Source organism: Rhinatrema bivittatum, chromosome 4 (genome assembly GCF_901001135.1).
Source record: "Rhinatrema bivittatum chromosome 4, aRhiBiv1.1, whole genome shotgun sequence".
In the NCBI taxonomy this organism is placed as follows: domain Eukaryota; kingdom Metazoa; phylum Chordata; class Amphibia; order Gymnophiona; family Rhinatrematidae; genus Rhinatrema; species Rhinatrema bivittatum.
This window is the reverse complement of record NC_042618.1, coordinates 457,326,227-457,343,275: the sequence shown is the minus strand read 5'-3', so window position 1 is coordinate 457,343,275 and position 17,049 is coordinate 457,326,227. Positions and strand designations below refer to the sequence as shown.

Here is a 17,049-nt window from a genome sequence, read left to right as displayed (position 1 = left end):
ATGTATCCAAATCACTTTTGAAGACAGTGCTTTGTGTCTCCACAATAATGTATTTAATACACCTCACTGAAACTTTGTTGGTGTTGTTCTCTCCCTGCTGAATATTTATTCTTCCCTAATAATGATAATAAAGGGCTGGTTTTCCTAACGCTGAGCACAGTACCCAGAAGAGAAGTTGAAATCAGCTTCGGAGGGTGATACACGGCGACAGCTAAAAGTTGGATAGAGTTTCAGCAGCGACTATATATAAAGCAGAATGACTTATGTCACTGAACTAATTAAATTCCTTCTGGGGGTCCGCTAGTATTTTTGAGCCATCACCCAGCTCGGATAGTCACAGAGGCCAAGAGGAAAGCAGGATGATGGACCTTTTTGAAACCAGCTCCTACTTTTTCTACCTGGACGGGGAGAACGGGGCGCTCCAGCCGCTGGACCTGCCGGAGGGCTCCCCCTTCTACCCGGGCAGCGAGGGCACCTTGTCCCCTTGCCAGGACCCGGGGGCCCCGGAGGCGGGCAGCGGCAGCAGCGGGGAGGGGGAGGAGGAGGAGGAGCACGTGCTGGCCCCCCCGGGCCTCCAGCCCCACTGCCCGGGCCAGTGCCTGATCTGGGCCTGCAAGACCTGCAAGCGGCGCTCGGCCCCCACCGACCGGCGGAAGGCGGCCACGCTGCGCGAGCGGCGGCGCCTGAAGAAGATCAACGAGGCCTTCGAGGCGCTGAAGCGGCGCACGGTGGCCAACCCCAGCCAGCGGCTGCCCAAGGTGGAGATCCTGCGCAGCGCCATCGGCTACATCGAGCGGCTGCAGGAGCTGCTGCGCCGGCTGGACGAGCAGGAGGAGACGGCGCCGCGGTGCCGGGGGGCGGACGGGCCTGCCCCCTGCAGCCCCAAGCCGGCGCACGTAAGGAGCAGCCGGGCGCGCTGCCCCCTCCCCCACCCTCTCCTATTCCGCGCACGCTGCCTCCCCTCCCCCCGCCTACTCCGCGCAGGCCGCCCGCTTTAGGATGCTGACGTCCGAGATCCTTTTTTTTTTTAAAGAGAGGGGATCGGGACGGCACGGCACCCCCCCCCCCCCCCCCCCAGGGACCGCGGCCGGCCCAACCTGTGTCCCTTTTCTCTCCACTGCAGGTCGCCGGCTCCGATTTCTTGAGCGCCGAGTGGCCAAATGTCTCGGATCATTCCAAAACGCCAGCGATCGTCGGTCCCCGAGAAGGTAAATAAATACAAAAATAAAAAAGGTGCATTGCAATAATCTAGGAAGGATGCATGCATGAGAGTCATTGCAGGACCTGCTGCCACCGATTTAAGAAGAAGAAAAAAACAAACAAACCGAGCAGCACGTGGGGAGGAAGTGGCGGAGTGCCCGCGTGGGAGAGCGCCCTCTCCCGGGGGAGGGGAATTTGGTTTTGGTTTGTTTGGGGGTTTTTTGATCCCCGATGACCCAGCTTCAGCCTCTTTGACAGCTGCTGTCTGCCTCTGGACCAAATGCAGCAGGAAGCGTCCCGTCCCCCCCACATCCCCAAAAGGGGACCCCCCCCCCCCCCCCCGTACATCTGGCCCTCTGGTTGCAAATGTTCCGTTGTTTGTTTTCCTCAGGAGGCTCCGTCCTGGACTCCTCGGCCTCCAGCAGCCTCCGCCGTCTCTCCTCCATAGTAAACAGCATTTCCCCGGAGGAGCCCAGACTGCCCGGCAGGGCCGAGGAGCTGGGGGGGAAGTAGATCTCCGCCTGCCCCCCCGTGCAGCTGAATTCCCAAGTCCCGACCAGGAAACCGGGAGAAACGGGCACAAGGAAAGAAAAACCAAAGAGCTGCCCCGCAAGGACTGGAGCCCCGCAGAGGATTTATTTCGGAACCTACCAAGCCTCTTTCTTCCAATTCTCACCTTCTTCTTCTTCTTTTTTTTTAATTTAATTAAGCGTTTGTTTTAAACTATCACACAAAAAAAATTCATTCCTGTCTAAAGCGAAATAAAAATAAAATATTGTTTTTTCTTTTTTTTTTTTTTGCATTAATATTAGTCCTATTCAAAGAACTGGTTGGGGGTTTATGTAAATAATGATAGTGTTATGAACACTATGAAATATGAAATATAGCATGCAATACTGTATATATGAACTGCAAGGTTGTTTATTGCCTTATCAAAATAAAGGTTTGTGTTATAAAGTTATTTTTATCATAATTTAAGCTCGCAAACTGTTTTTTTTCCATTGGGTATTATTATTAATAATAAACGTTATTCTCTAATTCAGCAAGTTGATTATTATTTAAACTCACGACATGTTATTTGAGCGTGTGCTGGGGTAGTTAAACGTTAAATATAACACATAGACCTGTACTTTTCAGCTTGACACTCGTTTAACACTTTATATTTGGCAGGTTTGGATTTATAATGTTGGTGGTTGCTGTATTATTAGATTTCACTTTTGAATACCCTGTTTTCCACAGATTTTCTCTCGGTCTGTTGTGCATGAACGAGGCCGTTAGCTTAGCATGCGGCGAGCCCTGTCCCTTCAGGGTGTGTGAGAGGGAGTCTTGTCCCGGGTCTAGCATGCTAAAGTAATAATATTTCCCGGGTTTCGGGAGCTTGACTTTCCGGGCTGAGCAGCATTCGCCCTCCTCGGGGGAGGTGGGAGATAGGCCAGGTGGCGGGACCTCCTCAGCCCCTCCACTCCTATCCTCTGGCCGGCTGCAGCGCGCTCCCCCCTGGGGAGGGAGGGGGGGGGACGTGGCTGCCGCTGCTGCAGCGGGTTTGAACCCTCGCTCCCGTTTCTTCCAAGGCAGCCAGCCGGGGATGAAGGGGTTGAGTGGGCTTTTTTCTTTAAAAAAAAAAAAAAAAAAAAAGAGAGAGAGAGACTCTTCTAAATGTCGTAAGAAAACAAAATGATACTTAGAAATGATGAAAAAAAAACAAAACAAGACTTGCTCGGAGTGAGGTCTCGTCCCAGGTGTGTTTATAATCGCAGGAACGGGGTCACGGGGTGGCTTTTGTCCCCCCCTTCACGTATTTTTTTTTCTTCTTCCTAGTCCGATTTCGTTGTCTCTCTCTCTCCCAGAATCCGAACTCGTATTCCAATTTCACATGAAGATAATCATCACCGTTCTTTTGGAAAACTCAAAGCGTCCCCTCCAAAATGACTACAGTGTCATCCCGCCCCTTTCTCCTAGATATTTTGCGTTCAGTTTCCCCCCTCTTTTCCTGATCGGCTTTAGTTAAATGATAATTTAGAACGAGCTAGCTTCGTTTAAAAAACAACAACAAGAGAACAGCTTACAATTTCTAATGGGACATTCTGTCTAAAATGAAATATCTTTCCTGTTAGGATTAATAAAACAATTGCATATTGCTATCAGTTAATTTTACCACCTCTCTCCTGAACATAGATCAGACTAACTTTTGGTTCGCTCTACCTGTGGGCCGGTTTAAAGGATTAAACCATTTTGATTTCTAAGGTAGTGCCAAATCCCACTCATTGAAGGTTTTCTGGTTTTCAATGACATAACTATACATATTTTTAATGAGCAGTTGAAATGAACATTGTGAAAGCTGAATCAGCCTAAGAGGTCATTTTTAGAAAATTCATTGGCCTTTATTCAGTCAGATCGCCTCTAATCTATTTGAGCATTTTGTTTACCTAGAAGAGGATTTTGCAATATTCCTTCTGTGTTTTGATAGGGTGCATTTAATTCATTCATCAGGAACAAATAGGGACGAGCTATACCAAGAAAAGACATTTTTTTTTCTCATGGTGCTTTTCCTCCTCTCCCCAGCCCCATCTCTTTTCATTAACAAGTTAACCGAAAAGGCGGAGAAACCCAATCAATAAAATAGGATAGGATTGATTTAAATTCTGAGGGCGCTACGGCTTTCCTGTAAAAGTGGTCTTTGGAGAACAGGAATCTGCACCGCTATTGGAAAAATCCATGCAACGCAAATGTGACATCATAAACTGTGAAGAGACCAATCAAGACGTCAACGTGCATGACGCAATCTGTGACACATGACAGCTTCCCGGCAAGGGTTAAGGGAAATTGGATTCAAACAGCATCCGAGGTCTGGGAAACTGATAAGCATGGGGGTAACCTGCACAGTGCAGCAGGTACTGGCAGAAGCTTGCTGGGCAGACTGGGTGGATGGATCATTTGGTCCTTTTTAATGGAAGGAGGGACATTTTAAAAACAGGTTAAGGTTAGCTTTCAGAAACATTTAGAAAATTTAGGACCTAGGTTAAGGTGGAAGTTTTCTTCAAGGCCAAAATAATTCTGTTTCCCTGTGGCCTGTATGAGATAATGGCAGTTCTTTAATATAAGATATGTTGAGTCATAAGGAAAAAAACCTTACAATCATATTTCATCAGCTTGCACCATGAATACAAGTATGAAATACATCGATTTTACTCAAAAAATGTATTTGTTCACCTGTGCACTCCATATCTTTTGGAACTAAATTCCACATCACTTCCAGCAGAGTAATAGGAGAAATTGTTTAGAGTAAGATTTTTGAAAGGCTTTGCATTAAATAAAGAAAATATTTCCTGTTCATGTGCCCTTGGTGGGTGAAGCTGAGAGTAGGGATTCCCATGAAAAAGTCCTCGGTGTGTTTGCAATTAAAATGTTGTTGTTTGATATTAAGAAATCATAATCTTTTACTATGTCTAAAGCCAAAGCAAACACTCCCGACAGAAGCCCAAAATCAAAAGGCAATAAGCTGGTACAGATAAGAGGTATTGTGCCCTAATCTAGTTTCTTTCCAGAGGGTGTTATAGACGAAAGTTATCAGGTCTAAACTAATAACAGATTTCAGAGTAAGTTTTGTTAAATGTTGACCAAATGTTAATGGAATGTGATCCCTAAAATTCATTTTTTCCTGCCAGACTCCCGGAAAATCCTAGATTTATTTTGCTTGGCAGGAAAAATGTTATGGGTCAGATAGAGTATAATTGTAAAATGCAAAGCACAACCACCAAATAATTAAGTTCTTCTATCTAGGACGATAGCAATCGTATTGTAGGTATGGAGTTTGCTATATCTTGCAAAAACTGTCTAGGTATGTAGATAAATATGGATTTGTACTGAAGAACAGCGGTTGAAGGGATGATAGTGGACAAAGTGCGGAATCAGAGAGTAAGACGTATTATAAGCAGAGCCCCCAGTTTCCTGAGGGCTAAATTCTGTTGCAAGAATTAAATTCCCTGACAAAAAAATTGCATGAATATGCACATTTCCACTATTCAACGTGTAAACCTATTTTGCATCATACAATTAGTTTTACAATATATATATATATATATATAATTTGTCTTCATTGTCTTCCTCATATCAGTTTTCACGGGTCCTTTTTTTTGCTTTTTATTGCTTCCTTTCTCCACTTCTGTCTTCTTTCACACCTTATGTCACTACAGCCCCCTTTCCCCCCCTCCATAAGGAGCTTTTTCTCTTGCCTGCCTTCACCCTGTACTATTCTTTATTATCTCTTCCAAGCAGACTCCTCTTCTTCCCGCTCTGCTCTATGATCCCTCCTGCAGTTTTTCCTCCCCCCAGTCTCTCAGCCTTTCGTCTCCTAATTCCACAGTTCTAGTGACCCTATTGCACTCTGGCTCCCAGTAGAAAGTAGGATACAATTTAAAACTCTCTGCTTTGTCTTCAAACGTTTGGATAAACCGGTCCCTGAATATATACCTCTCTCAACTTCTCTTCCCTTACACATCCTCAAGGGAACTTGGCTCCTCTGAAAAGGCTCTTTCCTCTCCTCTGCTGACTGCCACCCGATTGTCCTGCACAAGACTCGGCTTTTTCAGCTATTATGCACTAGGGATGTGAATCGCTTTTTGACGATTTAAAATATCGTCCGATATATTTTAAATCATCAAAAAATCGTTAGGGCCACGATACAATACCAATTCCCCCGATTTATCGTTAAAAAATCGTAAATCGGGGGAAGGGGGAGGGCAGGAAAACCGGCACACTAAACCCCCCTAAAACCCACCCCCGACCCTTTAAATTAAATCCCCCCCCCCCCCCGAACCCCCCCCCCCCCAATGCTTTAAATTACCTGGGGATCCGGCGGTGGTCCAGAACGGCGGCGGTCCGGAACGGCCCCCTCAATAGAATCGTGTTGTCTTCAGCCGGCACCATTTTTCAAAATGGCCGCCGCAAAATGGCGGCGGCCATAGACAAAAACGATTCGACGGAGGAGGTCGTTCCGGACCCCCGCTGGACTTTTGGCAAGTCTTGTGGGGGTCAGGAGGCCCCCCCAAGCTGGCCAAAAGTTTCCTGGGAGTCCAGCGGGGTTCCGGGAGCGATTTCTCGCCGCGAATCGTTTTCGTACGGAAAATGGCGCAGGCAGGAGATCGAGTGCAGGAGGTCGTTCAGCGGCGGTCCGGAACCCCCGCTGAATGACCTCCTGCAGTCGATCTCCTGCCGGCGCCATTTTCCGTACGAAAACGATGGTGCCAAGGTCTTCCAGCTCAACTCGGGCACTCCCCCCCCCCCCCCCTCACTTAGCTCCCGAATTCAGCAATCATGGGCCCTAGGTGGTGCTGCCACTGGGGCACCGGGACTCCCTTCCCCCACCTCGGCAGCATCCCTAGCCATGACTGGGGTGGAAGAGGAGTCCTGACCTGGATTTATATCTGTTCCCAGCCACGCTGGTGGAAGCAAAAATATTTAAAAGAAAAGCCTGGGATAAGCAGAAAGAGCCCTGTCTGAGCGACAATAAAGTTAAAACCAGAGAACAAGTGATTTTTTTTATTTTATTTCTTAAGATTTATAGTTCGCCTTTCCAAACGATGCTGGAGGCAGCTTATAGCATTATTAGAACAATTCAGGGACCATACATAAGTCGACTCTGTGTGGTATTGCAACAGGATGAGGTGCAGTGGAGATGGGCCCGGTGGTCTTCTTTATCTGTGGTCAGGGTCTCTGTTTCTGCCTTTCACTGCGTTCTCCCACCTCCTGCCTGCTGCTCACGCAGCCCTGGTTTTTCTCCAACCCACTTTCCCTCCATCTCTCTCTCTCTCTGTGCATGGACCCAGTCTTCTTTCTGGCACTCATCAAGCTCCCACCTCAGGCCTGGAGAGTAGACCTCTTTCCTTTCCGATTGCCTCTGTTCTGCATGCATATCCCGCTCCTGCTTTTCCCGGGCCCCTAATTCTCCTGATGTTCAGCCTAAATTGTGCTTGGTCCAGACCTGCTTGCCCCCAGTTTTGTGCTGGAGGCTGAGCCATTAATAATAACAGCACCATGTGCTTTGCCGCGGAAGCCAGCCACTTTGCTCATTTCTCAAGGCGGCCTGAGTGTCCTCCCAGTGTTTGATCTCTCCTGGGAGTCTCGGTATGCAAGCAGTAGCCGATGTCTTCTTCAGCTGTGCTCCGTGCAGACTTTTCCAGCAGCCCTGGCAGGTACTACCAACGTGTTTGCTTAGGTGGGCTCCGTTCCCAGAGCCGAAAGTAAGCAAGCCCTGGGCACATCAGAGAAGCCCGGGAGGAAGAAAGCGTACACAACCCGGTGTGGTCCTTCCCAGCGTCTCCGCTGGCAAGTGGCTTATTATTTTTAGAAGAGTACACTTGGAAATGACAAGCAGTCTTATGCTCTGCCTCAGCGCTTAACTGCTAAACCTAGGACAAGAAAGTCCATTCGGAATAAAACTGACTTGGGTTAGGTATAGACCGCAGATTACTGAAGAAAATTAAAAGGAATCCATCCTACGGGGAAAAACAATTCTGCTTCTTGAAATTTTAAATTGTGACGTTTGCTTTATAAAGTGAAGCCAGCATTATTATTATTATTATTGTTATTATTAATGCTATTATTGTTAATAATAATGCTGGCTATTATTGTTAATAATAATAATAATTTGTCTACACAGAACTTGACACTGTGACTAGACTATTTCAAGTGATCCGTTTTGAAGCTTGATTTAAAGATAGTAATGTATCGTGTACTAAAACCAGGTATAGTAAAATAGAGTTCAAATCAAATTAAATCAAGAAGCATCCAAACAGTAAAGAAAGAGAACAAAATGCTCCAATCACAGGCAGCAGCGGCTTTCGCTGCGATTTGCCACATTCTTTGTAAAAGTGTTTTCTCGATTAGAAACCTGTGTGTAAAATGCATGTGTCACTTTCTGGGGATCAAAACAACAACAGCAACAACAACAACAACAACAACAACAACAAACAACAACAACAACAAAACAAAACCCTAACTCGTTAACACCGGCCTTTTGAGTCGTACTAGAAATTTTGTAATACAATTTTATAACAACCAACTTATTATCCGAGCTTTATAAGCATAACATTTGGGCATAAATTCACCATTACAGAAAATCGTTATGATTCGCTTCTACGAAGAGAATCATTTTCGTCCTTTTTTTTCTTTTTAGTTTTTGAAAATCAATTCTATTCTCCGTCTTCAGTTTTCAGATCAATGTTTAATTGTCACACCACGTTCAAGGTTGAATTTATAAAAGCACTACTCGGTGATTTCAGCAAGGATAACAACTGAAACGATACATTGTTTGAGCTAATGCTGAATTCAATGTATTTTAAATTAAGACAATGGAGCGAAAACACACGTCTTTAAAGGTCTACTCAAGTATTCCCAGCAGAAAACAATTTGAACTTGTTAACAGACAAGGACAATTAGGTCGTCTTTGAAACTGCGGGTTTCTCTCAGGCTTTGAAGCTTTCCTGTATTTTTTTCTTCCCCTCCCTCCACTTTCTTCCAGCACTTTGCCTGTTTTCTTTTGGGGGCACTCTCGTTTTCACCACTTCAATTCCCTGCTCCCCCCAGCAGCTAAGGCCTCCTCCCTCCTCACAGCCCCATAGGTACCAACCTTCCACAAGTGGAACATTTTTTAATATACTTTTAATTACTTGCAAATTGTTTATACCATATTTGGGTCTAGTTAACTAAGATATGTAAAAAGGGGCATCAGGAAATAATTCCTTCAGTGAGCAGGATCTAAAAGGTTAAGGAGCCTGCAGTTTCTGCTGTCTGACTGTGGCTGCTTTAGGTCCACTTGTTTCCACCTCCATTCCCCCCACCCCAACACATTTTGTTTGGCGATCACTTTACCAAAGAGCGCAGTTCCTCCCGAGTTACAGCAGCTCTTTCGGACAGTTCACTGTTTAGAGCGTTTTTTGTTTTTGTGGCTGGTGTGGGAAAGGTAATCCGGTCTTTGGACAGTCGCCCAGCCTAGCCAAGGAAAATTCACACATTCAAACACATTTTGTAAGAGTGGGGTACATTAAAACTATTTTCTGAGTTTTATCATAGTTAGGGCTTCTGATTTTCGGTCATAAGCGAAAATCGCTCATAAAACATCCCTGGACAAAAATCGTGTTTATATATATATATATATATATCCGAATAATTCCAAAATTTGATTTAGAAAGTGCATTTAATGTGCACAAGAAAGATGGTTGGAAAGCAAAATAAATTACAGAATGTCTGCTTAACTTAAGTTCTAATATCAAATTTGTTAACGGTAAAGATAGATTTCCAGAACTAGTCTCAAACATAATAAATTAGTACAATAAAAAAAGATATCTGCAATTTGTTTGTTCACCTTAATTTCCAGTTTACAGATGGACTAATCTGGCAACCGCACTTTTTATATTTGAGAGAATCTTTAGGAAGCAGAGTTTTGGTTGTATCGTGAAATAAATGCATTATTTTTCTGAACTTGTTGATATGATGTTAGATGTTCAATATTAAGTGACATACTATACATAATTTCTCAAAGAGAACCCAGCTAAACAGGGAAAAAATAAAATAAAGAAGCATATACCCTGAAAAATTGGGATATTAGAATAAAAACAACACGGATTTCGATGCAGTGGGTTTTCAGTTCTTCTGTCCATAATTCACACTGATTATGAAGAGTACTTTTTTAAAAAACACTTTTGCAATTCTAAATTGTATTTTATTGTTAGAGCCCAATTTAGTGACTTTTAGACACAGAAACACTTTGAAAACAAGGTCTTAAAAACCACTTTTTATCGCTTATTTTCCACAAAATAAAAGACCATCTGAATGTGGTCAAAGGGCTGGTTTGTCCCGCAAGCGGCTGCTAATGGCTTCATTACCACTTTAATGGGCCCCTTAACAACTTTAATGATCAGCTGCGAGGTTCTGGAAGACTTTTGTCACCGACCTGTGTAAAGTTACTCGGGAGCTGGAGGGATAGAAATTTTACACTTTCAGGGGGGATTGCGCTGCCAGCTGGGACACATCTGTAACGGTGCGAGGGAAACCAGAAAGTCAGCAAACTCCAAGGCCCCTGCCTCTTATTTTGTCTTCGGACACATCACGTCCCAGGACTGGAGCAAGAGAAGAGGGCAGAGAGCCATTTCTCTAGAAATGTGAAAGCGCGTTTTTTTTTTAAAGTTGTTAGCAAGGACCCCCGTCTTTTTTTTGTTATTTTCTAATTATTTTACTGCTTGGAGAACAAAATTGCAGGATGCGATGAGACAAGCTTGCAAGTTAGACTCAAACGGTGCAGCGCTCGATAGATCCACAATTTAAAGTTCGATATTTGCATTTTGCAGTAGTGATTGACCTAGGCCGAATTTTAAAAAAATGTGTTTATTGATATGGTAGGCAATAAAACCCGCCATCAGGGGACCCAAAACATCCCAGTGCTTGTGTTTCCCGTTCACAAACGCCACTGACACCACAGGGGAAAAATAACGGCTCACACTTAAATGCCCCACAAACGCATCACCCCCCTCCCTCCCCCCAATTATGTAAAGAGTTTTGTTTTTTGAAACTTGAATCAGTCCAAAGCCGCATTATTATTATTATTATTGAAAGTAGCCAAAGGACCTTCATACACGTGAAGTCACCAAGATCTGAGACCGGAGCACTGCGGCTGGCACGTTAAGCAGTTTGCATTTGCAATGCTAAGACGGTTTAAAAGAAATCTAATGCTTTCTAAAATGAGACTGAACGGCTTTTTTCGGAGGACTACAGCGGACCTGCGATTTTTATCTTACGAATCACCAGAAGCGGTGACGGATTCGCGAGTCCTTCAGCTACTTACAAAAATGATAAGGCTTTTGGACTGATACGAGTTTCAGAAAAAAAAAATATAAATATATATATATATATATACAAATTATGGCGAGAGAAAATGTTTATGATACATACATGCGATAGGATAAAACAAAAAAAATAAAGAAAACTGCACGTGTTTTCGTTTGTTTTATTTTTTTTTTAAACAAAGCCATGACGTATAAAACCTTAAGTGACTGCAGCTAGTACTGTTTTGGAAATATCTATATAAAATGAAAAGTATACCATCCGGCTGTTTAAAAAAATAAATAAAAAGAGAGAGAGAGAGAGAGAGAGAGAGAGAGAGAGAGAGAAGGAAGTCGTCTGGAGAGGATGGGTGGGTGATCTGTAGGAGCTAATCAAACGTGACCACCGAGGGCCAGCCCTCCAGGAGAAAAAGGGGGGCATATAAAAGCTCCCGCCGCAGCGCTGAACAGGCTCTTTAACCACCGAGGAATTTCAATTGCCCAGGAGGTCCCTAAGCTGCCCCAGGGAGGATGGAGTTCGCCGCCTCCGCGTTTTTCTACGACAGCTCCTGCCTGCCTTCGCCCGAGGACGCGTTCGAGGACGATTTCCCGCCGGTGGCAAGGCCGGGCTACGGGGCCGCCCCGGAGTCGGACGACGACGACGACGAGGAGGAGGAGGAGGAGGAGGAGCAGCACGTGAGGGCCCCCAGCGGGCACCACCAGGCCGGCCGCTGCCTGCTGTGGGCCTGCAAGGCCTGCAAGAGGAAGTCCAGCACCATGGACAGGAGGAAGGCGGCCACGCTGCGCGAGCGGCGGCGGCTGAAGAAGGTCAACCAGGCCTTCGAGGCGCTGAAGCGCTGCACGGCGGTCAACCCCGGCCAGCGGCTGCCCAAGGTGGAGATCCTGCGCAACGCCATCGGCTACATCGAGAGCCTGCAGGAGCTGCTGCGGGAGCAGGTGGCCCACTTTTACAGCCTGCCCGGGCGGCGGGGCTGCCCGCCCGGCAGCCCCGGCTCCAGCTGCTCGGACAGCCTGGTAAGAGTAAGACCCCCCCCCACCCCCCGACGCCTTTTGATCGCTGCCCCCCCCCTGCGGATGGCAGGAGCTGAACGTTTTATTTCCCCCTCCCCCCCCCCTCATTACTGTCCGTTCAGATCACTTCACCGGCCCCCTGTCCGCTTTCCGTGGCGTTGGCCAGAGCAGGACACCGAGGATCGCAATAGCAGAGGAAGCGGGCAGGCTGGCAGGTCTGCAAGGCCAGGTTTTGCACGGGTTTTGCACGCTCTGGCACATGCAAGGAACTTTGACGTTTGGGGGTTTTTGGTTTGTTTTTCAATTGGCAGAGAAAAGTCGTTCAAATCCAGTGCAGCTTGGTTCCAGCATCGTCAAATATGCGAGTAATTTGAGAACTCACAATGTGTGTGTGTCTGGGTGTGTGTGTGTGTGTGTCTGGGTGTGTGTGTGTGTGTGGGGGGGGGGGTGTGTGTGTGTGTCTGGGTGTGTGTGTGTGTGTCTGGGTGTGTGTGTGTCTGGGTGTGTGTGTGTGTGTGTCTGGGTGTGTGTGTGTCTGGGTGTGTGTGTGTGTGGGGGTGTGTGTGTGTGTGTGTGTCTGGGTGTGTGTGTGTCTGGGTGTGTGTGTGTGTGTTGGGGGGGGGGTGTGTTTTAGTTTGGGTTTAGTTTTATTTTTATTGCAGTGGTGGGAGGGCAAACGAAAAGATGGACCTCACCCAGCCGGGGCACAGGAAATACTTGGCGAGGGGGCGAATGGAAAGGTCTGGGTGGGTGCTGTTGGGGCCAAGCCAGCCTGAGCTGGAAGGTTCTCCCCATGACCCCGCCAGCTTTCCATCTGCAGTGGCTCTGGGAAAGGGCTGCTGTGCTTTCCCCCCGGCTTTAATCCATTTTTCATGCCTTTTGCACGCTGTAACCGAATCCGCGCTTTGCGCGGGGGCTCCTCTCCCTGCAGGGGAGACCGGGAGGGGGCCCGGGCTATAGGGCTGGGGGAGTGTCAATAACTCTCAGCGGCCTTATGTGCAATTTGTTGGCACTTGAGATAGAGCTGGTTAGGGTTGGGGGGGGGGGGGGGGGAAACAAAAACATTAATATCCACCCGTTTCTTCTTTTCTTTCTTTCTAGCCTGAATGTAACAGCCCCGTCTGGTCCAGGAAAAACAGCAACTGCGTCAACGTTTACTGTTCTGACCGTGAGTATCGGCGGCCAAAGGGTTTCCCTTGCTGTATTATTATTATTATTATTATTATTATTATTAACTCCTTCCGCGTTTCTCCGCGGCTACTGCCCCCCCCGAAGTGCAAGAGAAGCCCACCGCATGCCTTTGCCCCCTCCCTCCCTAGGGAGCGCTATTGACCTCCTTCTCTGTTGCCCCCCTCCAGTCTGCTCGGCAGAGAAGAGCCCCGCCGCCGCCCTGTCCAGCCTGGACTGCTTGTCCAGCATCGTGGACCGCATCTGCACGGCCTCGCAGCCCGCGCTGCCCTGCCCCTCTCCGCCCAGCAGCACCGACTCCTCCCGGCTGGAGACCCCCGAGCCGCAGCCCGTCTACCAAGCCCTCTGAAACCCCCCCCCGCCACCAGCTCGGTGGTGAAATGCCAGGGCCGATGCATCTGAGTGCCATGCACTCCCCATCTGTATGTAATGTATGTATAAAGGAAAGGACGTTTTATTTCCACATATGTACATAATATTGTCCTCTTTATAAGGGATTGTATTTAACTGAAAACATGGCGTTTTATATTATAAAGTGTATTATGCCAATTATAAGCAATAGCTCCACTGAATATAATGTAATCACAATTAGCTTACCGCAATGTTTCTTAAGTAATATGCTGCTTCCATAATTTTTTTTTAATTCATATTTCTACCTGGTGGTCCTTACAATTGAATGACAGAAACATCCTTCCCTTGGTGGTTTTAAAAGTATTTTTCATATAGGTATTCTCCAATCTATTTATTTCCTACTGGCATCTGTTCAGGTTGATACCAATTTGTTGGAATGGCATATGAATTATTCAGAGATGATGAGCTTTTGAGACCACACAAGGCCCTTCTTGTTTCATTATACATAGAATAAAATAGCCCAGAATGTTGTGAGAAGCATCTCTCTCTCTATTACAAACACACCAGTATTCTGATATAGTTAAATTAAAAGTGAATAGACTTATTAAAACAATCATGCATTAGAAAACCTATCATAAATAAACTGGGATGCTACATCAGTAAGTACATGGTTGTGTGGTTCACTCTTGAAAAAAACAAAAAACAAACCCGAAGCTTCTAGACAATTCCATTTGGTCAGGATATGTAAACACAACTGAAATTTTATATCTCTTGGCAATAGCCTTGTTTCATAACACAAGGCAATTTTGTAAGTGTATGCTATCTGTTTCTGTGAACTCTAAATCTTCTAGGGGTGGGGAGGGTAATTTTGAAGAGGCCACGTTATATTTGTGTTGTCTGGTTTGGACAGGAAACCAGGCACATTGCATCACTTTGAAAATTATCCAGCACAAAGTGTGCATGATGTACTCTGCACCTGCTACACGTACTGTTGGGCAAGGTGGGGATGAACAGGAAGTGTACATTTTGAAAATGGAATGTACACATGCTAGTTTATTCACCTAACCTCAGTGCACCCTGGGAACACCTCTTTATCCCAGCTGAATGCTACAGAAAGTAAACCCGCACAGAATTTTAGCTGGTTAGAGGAGATCATTCTTCATCCAAGCCATTTTTACCCAGTTACATTGCTAATGACCTGGCTAAAAGACTTTGACAATTGTTATGCTTTTCCTCTAATTATATTGCTGACAATTTTTTAGTTCTAGGTAAAACTGTATTATGTGTATACCACCATCAACTAATCCATGATTCCTCAGAGAAAAATAAATCTGGAAATATATCTGGAGCAAAGAATTGTTGTCACTGTTAGTCCTCTTGGATATGTGGAATTAAGGCTCAACAACTAATCTGTAGGTGATACCATTTTATTGGACTAAGTTAATGCATCTGTGAGGAGCTTTGGAGAGCTGTTCTTTCTTCATCAGGCAAGTGTAGAAACTGCAGTTACACTGGGTAATAATGCATAGGCAGAAAACCAATGCACAATAACAAGACCATGAAATTCACAGTTTTATTATAATAGTCGCATATCTTTTTAAAGATTAAAACTAGGGTACAGTAAGCATAGTGAAATCTCAGATTTGAAACAGTATATACATTTTATATTTAGGTTAAAGATATCCATTTTGTGGTCAAAGAGGAGACTGAGGCAAATTCAGTCAAGATGGAGAATATTTGCTTCTTGCTATTCATAGCAGGAGCAGAAGGTGAACAGGGTGAAAGTGGATGTTTACTGAGGCATTTAAGGACCACTTCCAGCCACAGAAATGTTAGCTGCCTAATTTCCCTAGGCATCAGCATCATCTTTTTTGGACATGTAAGTCACATAGGTGGCATCGCTCAAGCCATGATGTCCATGCAATACAATAGTAAGAAGCCAAAAGTTCCATACTGTCTCAAGTCATTTGCCTGCTCTTTGAAACACTAATTCACCCTAGTTTCAAGGAAATCAGGGGGAAACCCCAGCATTCTTACACACAGAAAAAAATTATGCTTATAGGCAGAAAACAAACTAGCAATGCCTTAGCAATTTGCAGTACATGAGGAACTACTGGAATACAAGGGTACTATGGGGCAGATCTTAAAACTACGCGCGGGCGTAGATTTGTTCGCGCAACCCAGCTGCCGCGCGCATGTTATAAAATCCAGGGTTGGCACGCGCAGGGGGGTGCACAATTGTGCAACCTGCGCGCGCCGAGCCGAGCAGCCTGCCTCCGTTCCCTTCGAGGTCGCCTGAGGCAGGCGTAACTTGTGCACGCTGGCTGGCCAGGCCCCGACACAGGCTGCTGTGTCAGGGCACTGGACCATGCCCCAGACCGCGGCCCCGCCCACGGTCCTGCCCCCGCATATACGGGTAGATTTTCAAAGGGTTGCGCTTGTAAGATACGTGCGCAACCCCCGAAAACCTACCCCTGCCTTTCCCTGCACACGCCGAGCCTATCTTGCATAGGCTCGGCAGCGCGCGCAAGCCCCGGGACTAGCGTATATCCTGGGGCTTTGAAAAATGGGCGGTCCAGGGGCATGTCCGGGGCGTAGCTGCAGTCTGGGGGTGGTCCAGGGGCATGGCAGAGTGCCCCAACACAGCGGCCTGTGTCGGGGCCTGGCCAGCCAGCACATGCAAGTTATGCCTGCCTCAGGCAGGTGTAACTTTCTCAACAAAGGTAGGGGGGGGGGGATTTAGTTAGGGCTGGGGTGGTTTAGATAGGGGAAGGGAGGGGAAGGTGGAGGGGCGCTGGAAAAAAAGTTCCTTCGGAGGCCACTCTGATTTTGGAGCGGCCTCGGAGGGAACGGAGGCAGGCGGCTCGGCTCGGCACGCCCAGGTTGCACAATTGTGCACCCCCCCCCTGTGCTCACCGACCCTGGATTTTATAACATGCGCACGCTGCCGCGCGCATGTTATAAAATTGGGTGTAGATTTGTTCGCACCGGGTTGCGTGAACAAATCTACACCCGCGCGTATGTTTTAAGATCTGCCCCTGTATGGGAGCTAAGATGATGGATCCCTGCTGAACTCTGTTCCTTTCATCTTTTCTTTTATCTCTTGTTTGCCCACAATGGGGCAAAGAAAGGGGAAGACTTGAGTCTACTCTTTGATGGCTTCAAGTCAGCTCCTATCTATGGATGACTTTGTCCATTGAGTGGGAATGCAGACACCAATAGCAGATCCCTATGGTGTGGTGTTGGAAGCAACAGGAATGGAGAACTCTTTTGCTGTTTCCCCAGATGACAATATTTCTTTCTCACTGTGGCCCCATGAACCTCCTCTACAGCCCAGGTGTTTGCAAGGTCAGCAGTTGGAGATGGTCGGTGTCTCAACATGGGCTGATAAAATCATCTACTGTGAGGAGGGGTTGGAGTCTAAGTCAATGGACCAAGTGATAGCGGGAGCACAACCCTCTGG

The 17,049-nt window shown here is 46.4% G+C and overlaps 2 protein-coding genes across 3 annotated transcripts; both read left to right on the top strand.

Moving 5' to 3' along the window:
• Positions 1 to 311: 311 nt before the first annotated feature.
• Positions 312 to 2,238, top strand: MYF6 (myogenic factor 6). Of its 2 annotated transcripts, none has more exons than XM_029597116.1 (3): positions 312 to 758; positions 1,124 to 1,208; positions 1,592 to 2,238. In XM_029597116.1, the coding sequence occupies exons 1-3, from the start codon at positions 360 to 362 to the stop codon at positions 1,711 to 1,713; spliced, it is 606 nt and encodes a 201-aa protein (XP_029452976.1). In that variant the 5' UTR covers positions 312 to 359; the 3' UTR covers positions 1,714 to 2,238. The 2 variants fall into 2 exon arrangements, with proteins under 2 accessions (XP_029452976.1, XP_029452975.1); XM_029597115.1 differs by having other exon boundaries at positions 315 to 896.
• Positions 2,239 to 11,507: 9,269 nt separating this feature from the next.
• Positions 11,508 to 15,796, top strand: MYF5 (myogenic factor 5). The gene is made up of 3 exons (XM_029597114.1): positions 11,508 to 12,050; positions 13,149 to 13,215; positions 13,406 to 15,796. Exons 1-3 carry the CDS (start codon positions 11,547 to 11,549, stop codon positions 13,582 to 13,584), a joined length of 750 nt encoding a protein of 249 aa, XP_029452974.1. The 5' UTR covers positions 11,508 to 11,546; the 3' UTR covers positions 13,585 to 15,796.
• Positions 15,797 to 17,049: the final 1,253 nt, after the last annotated feature.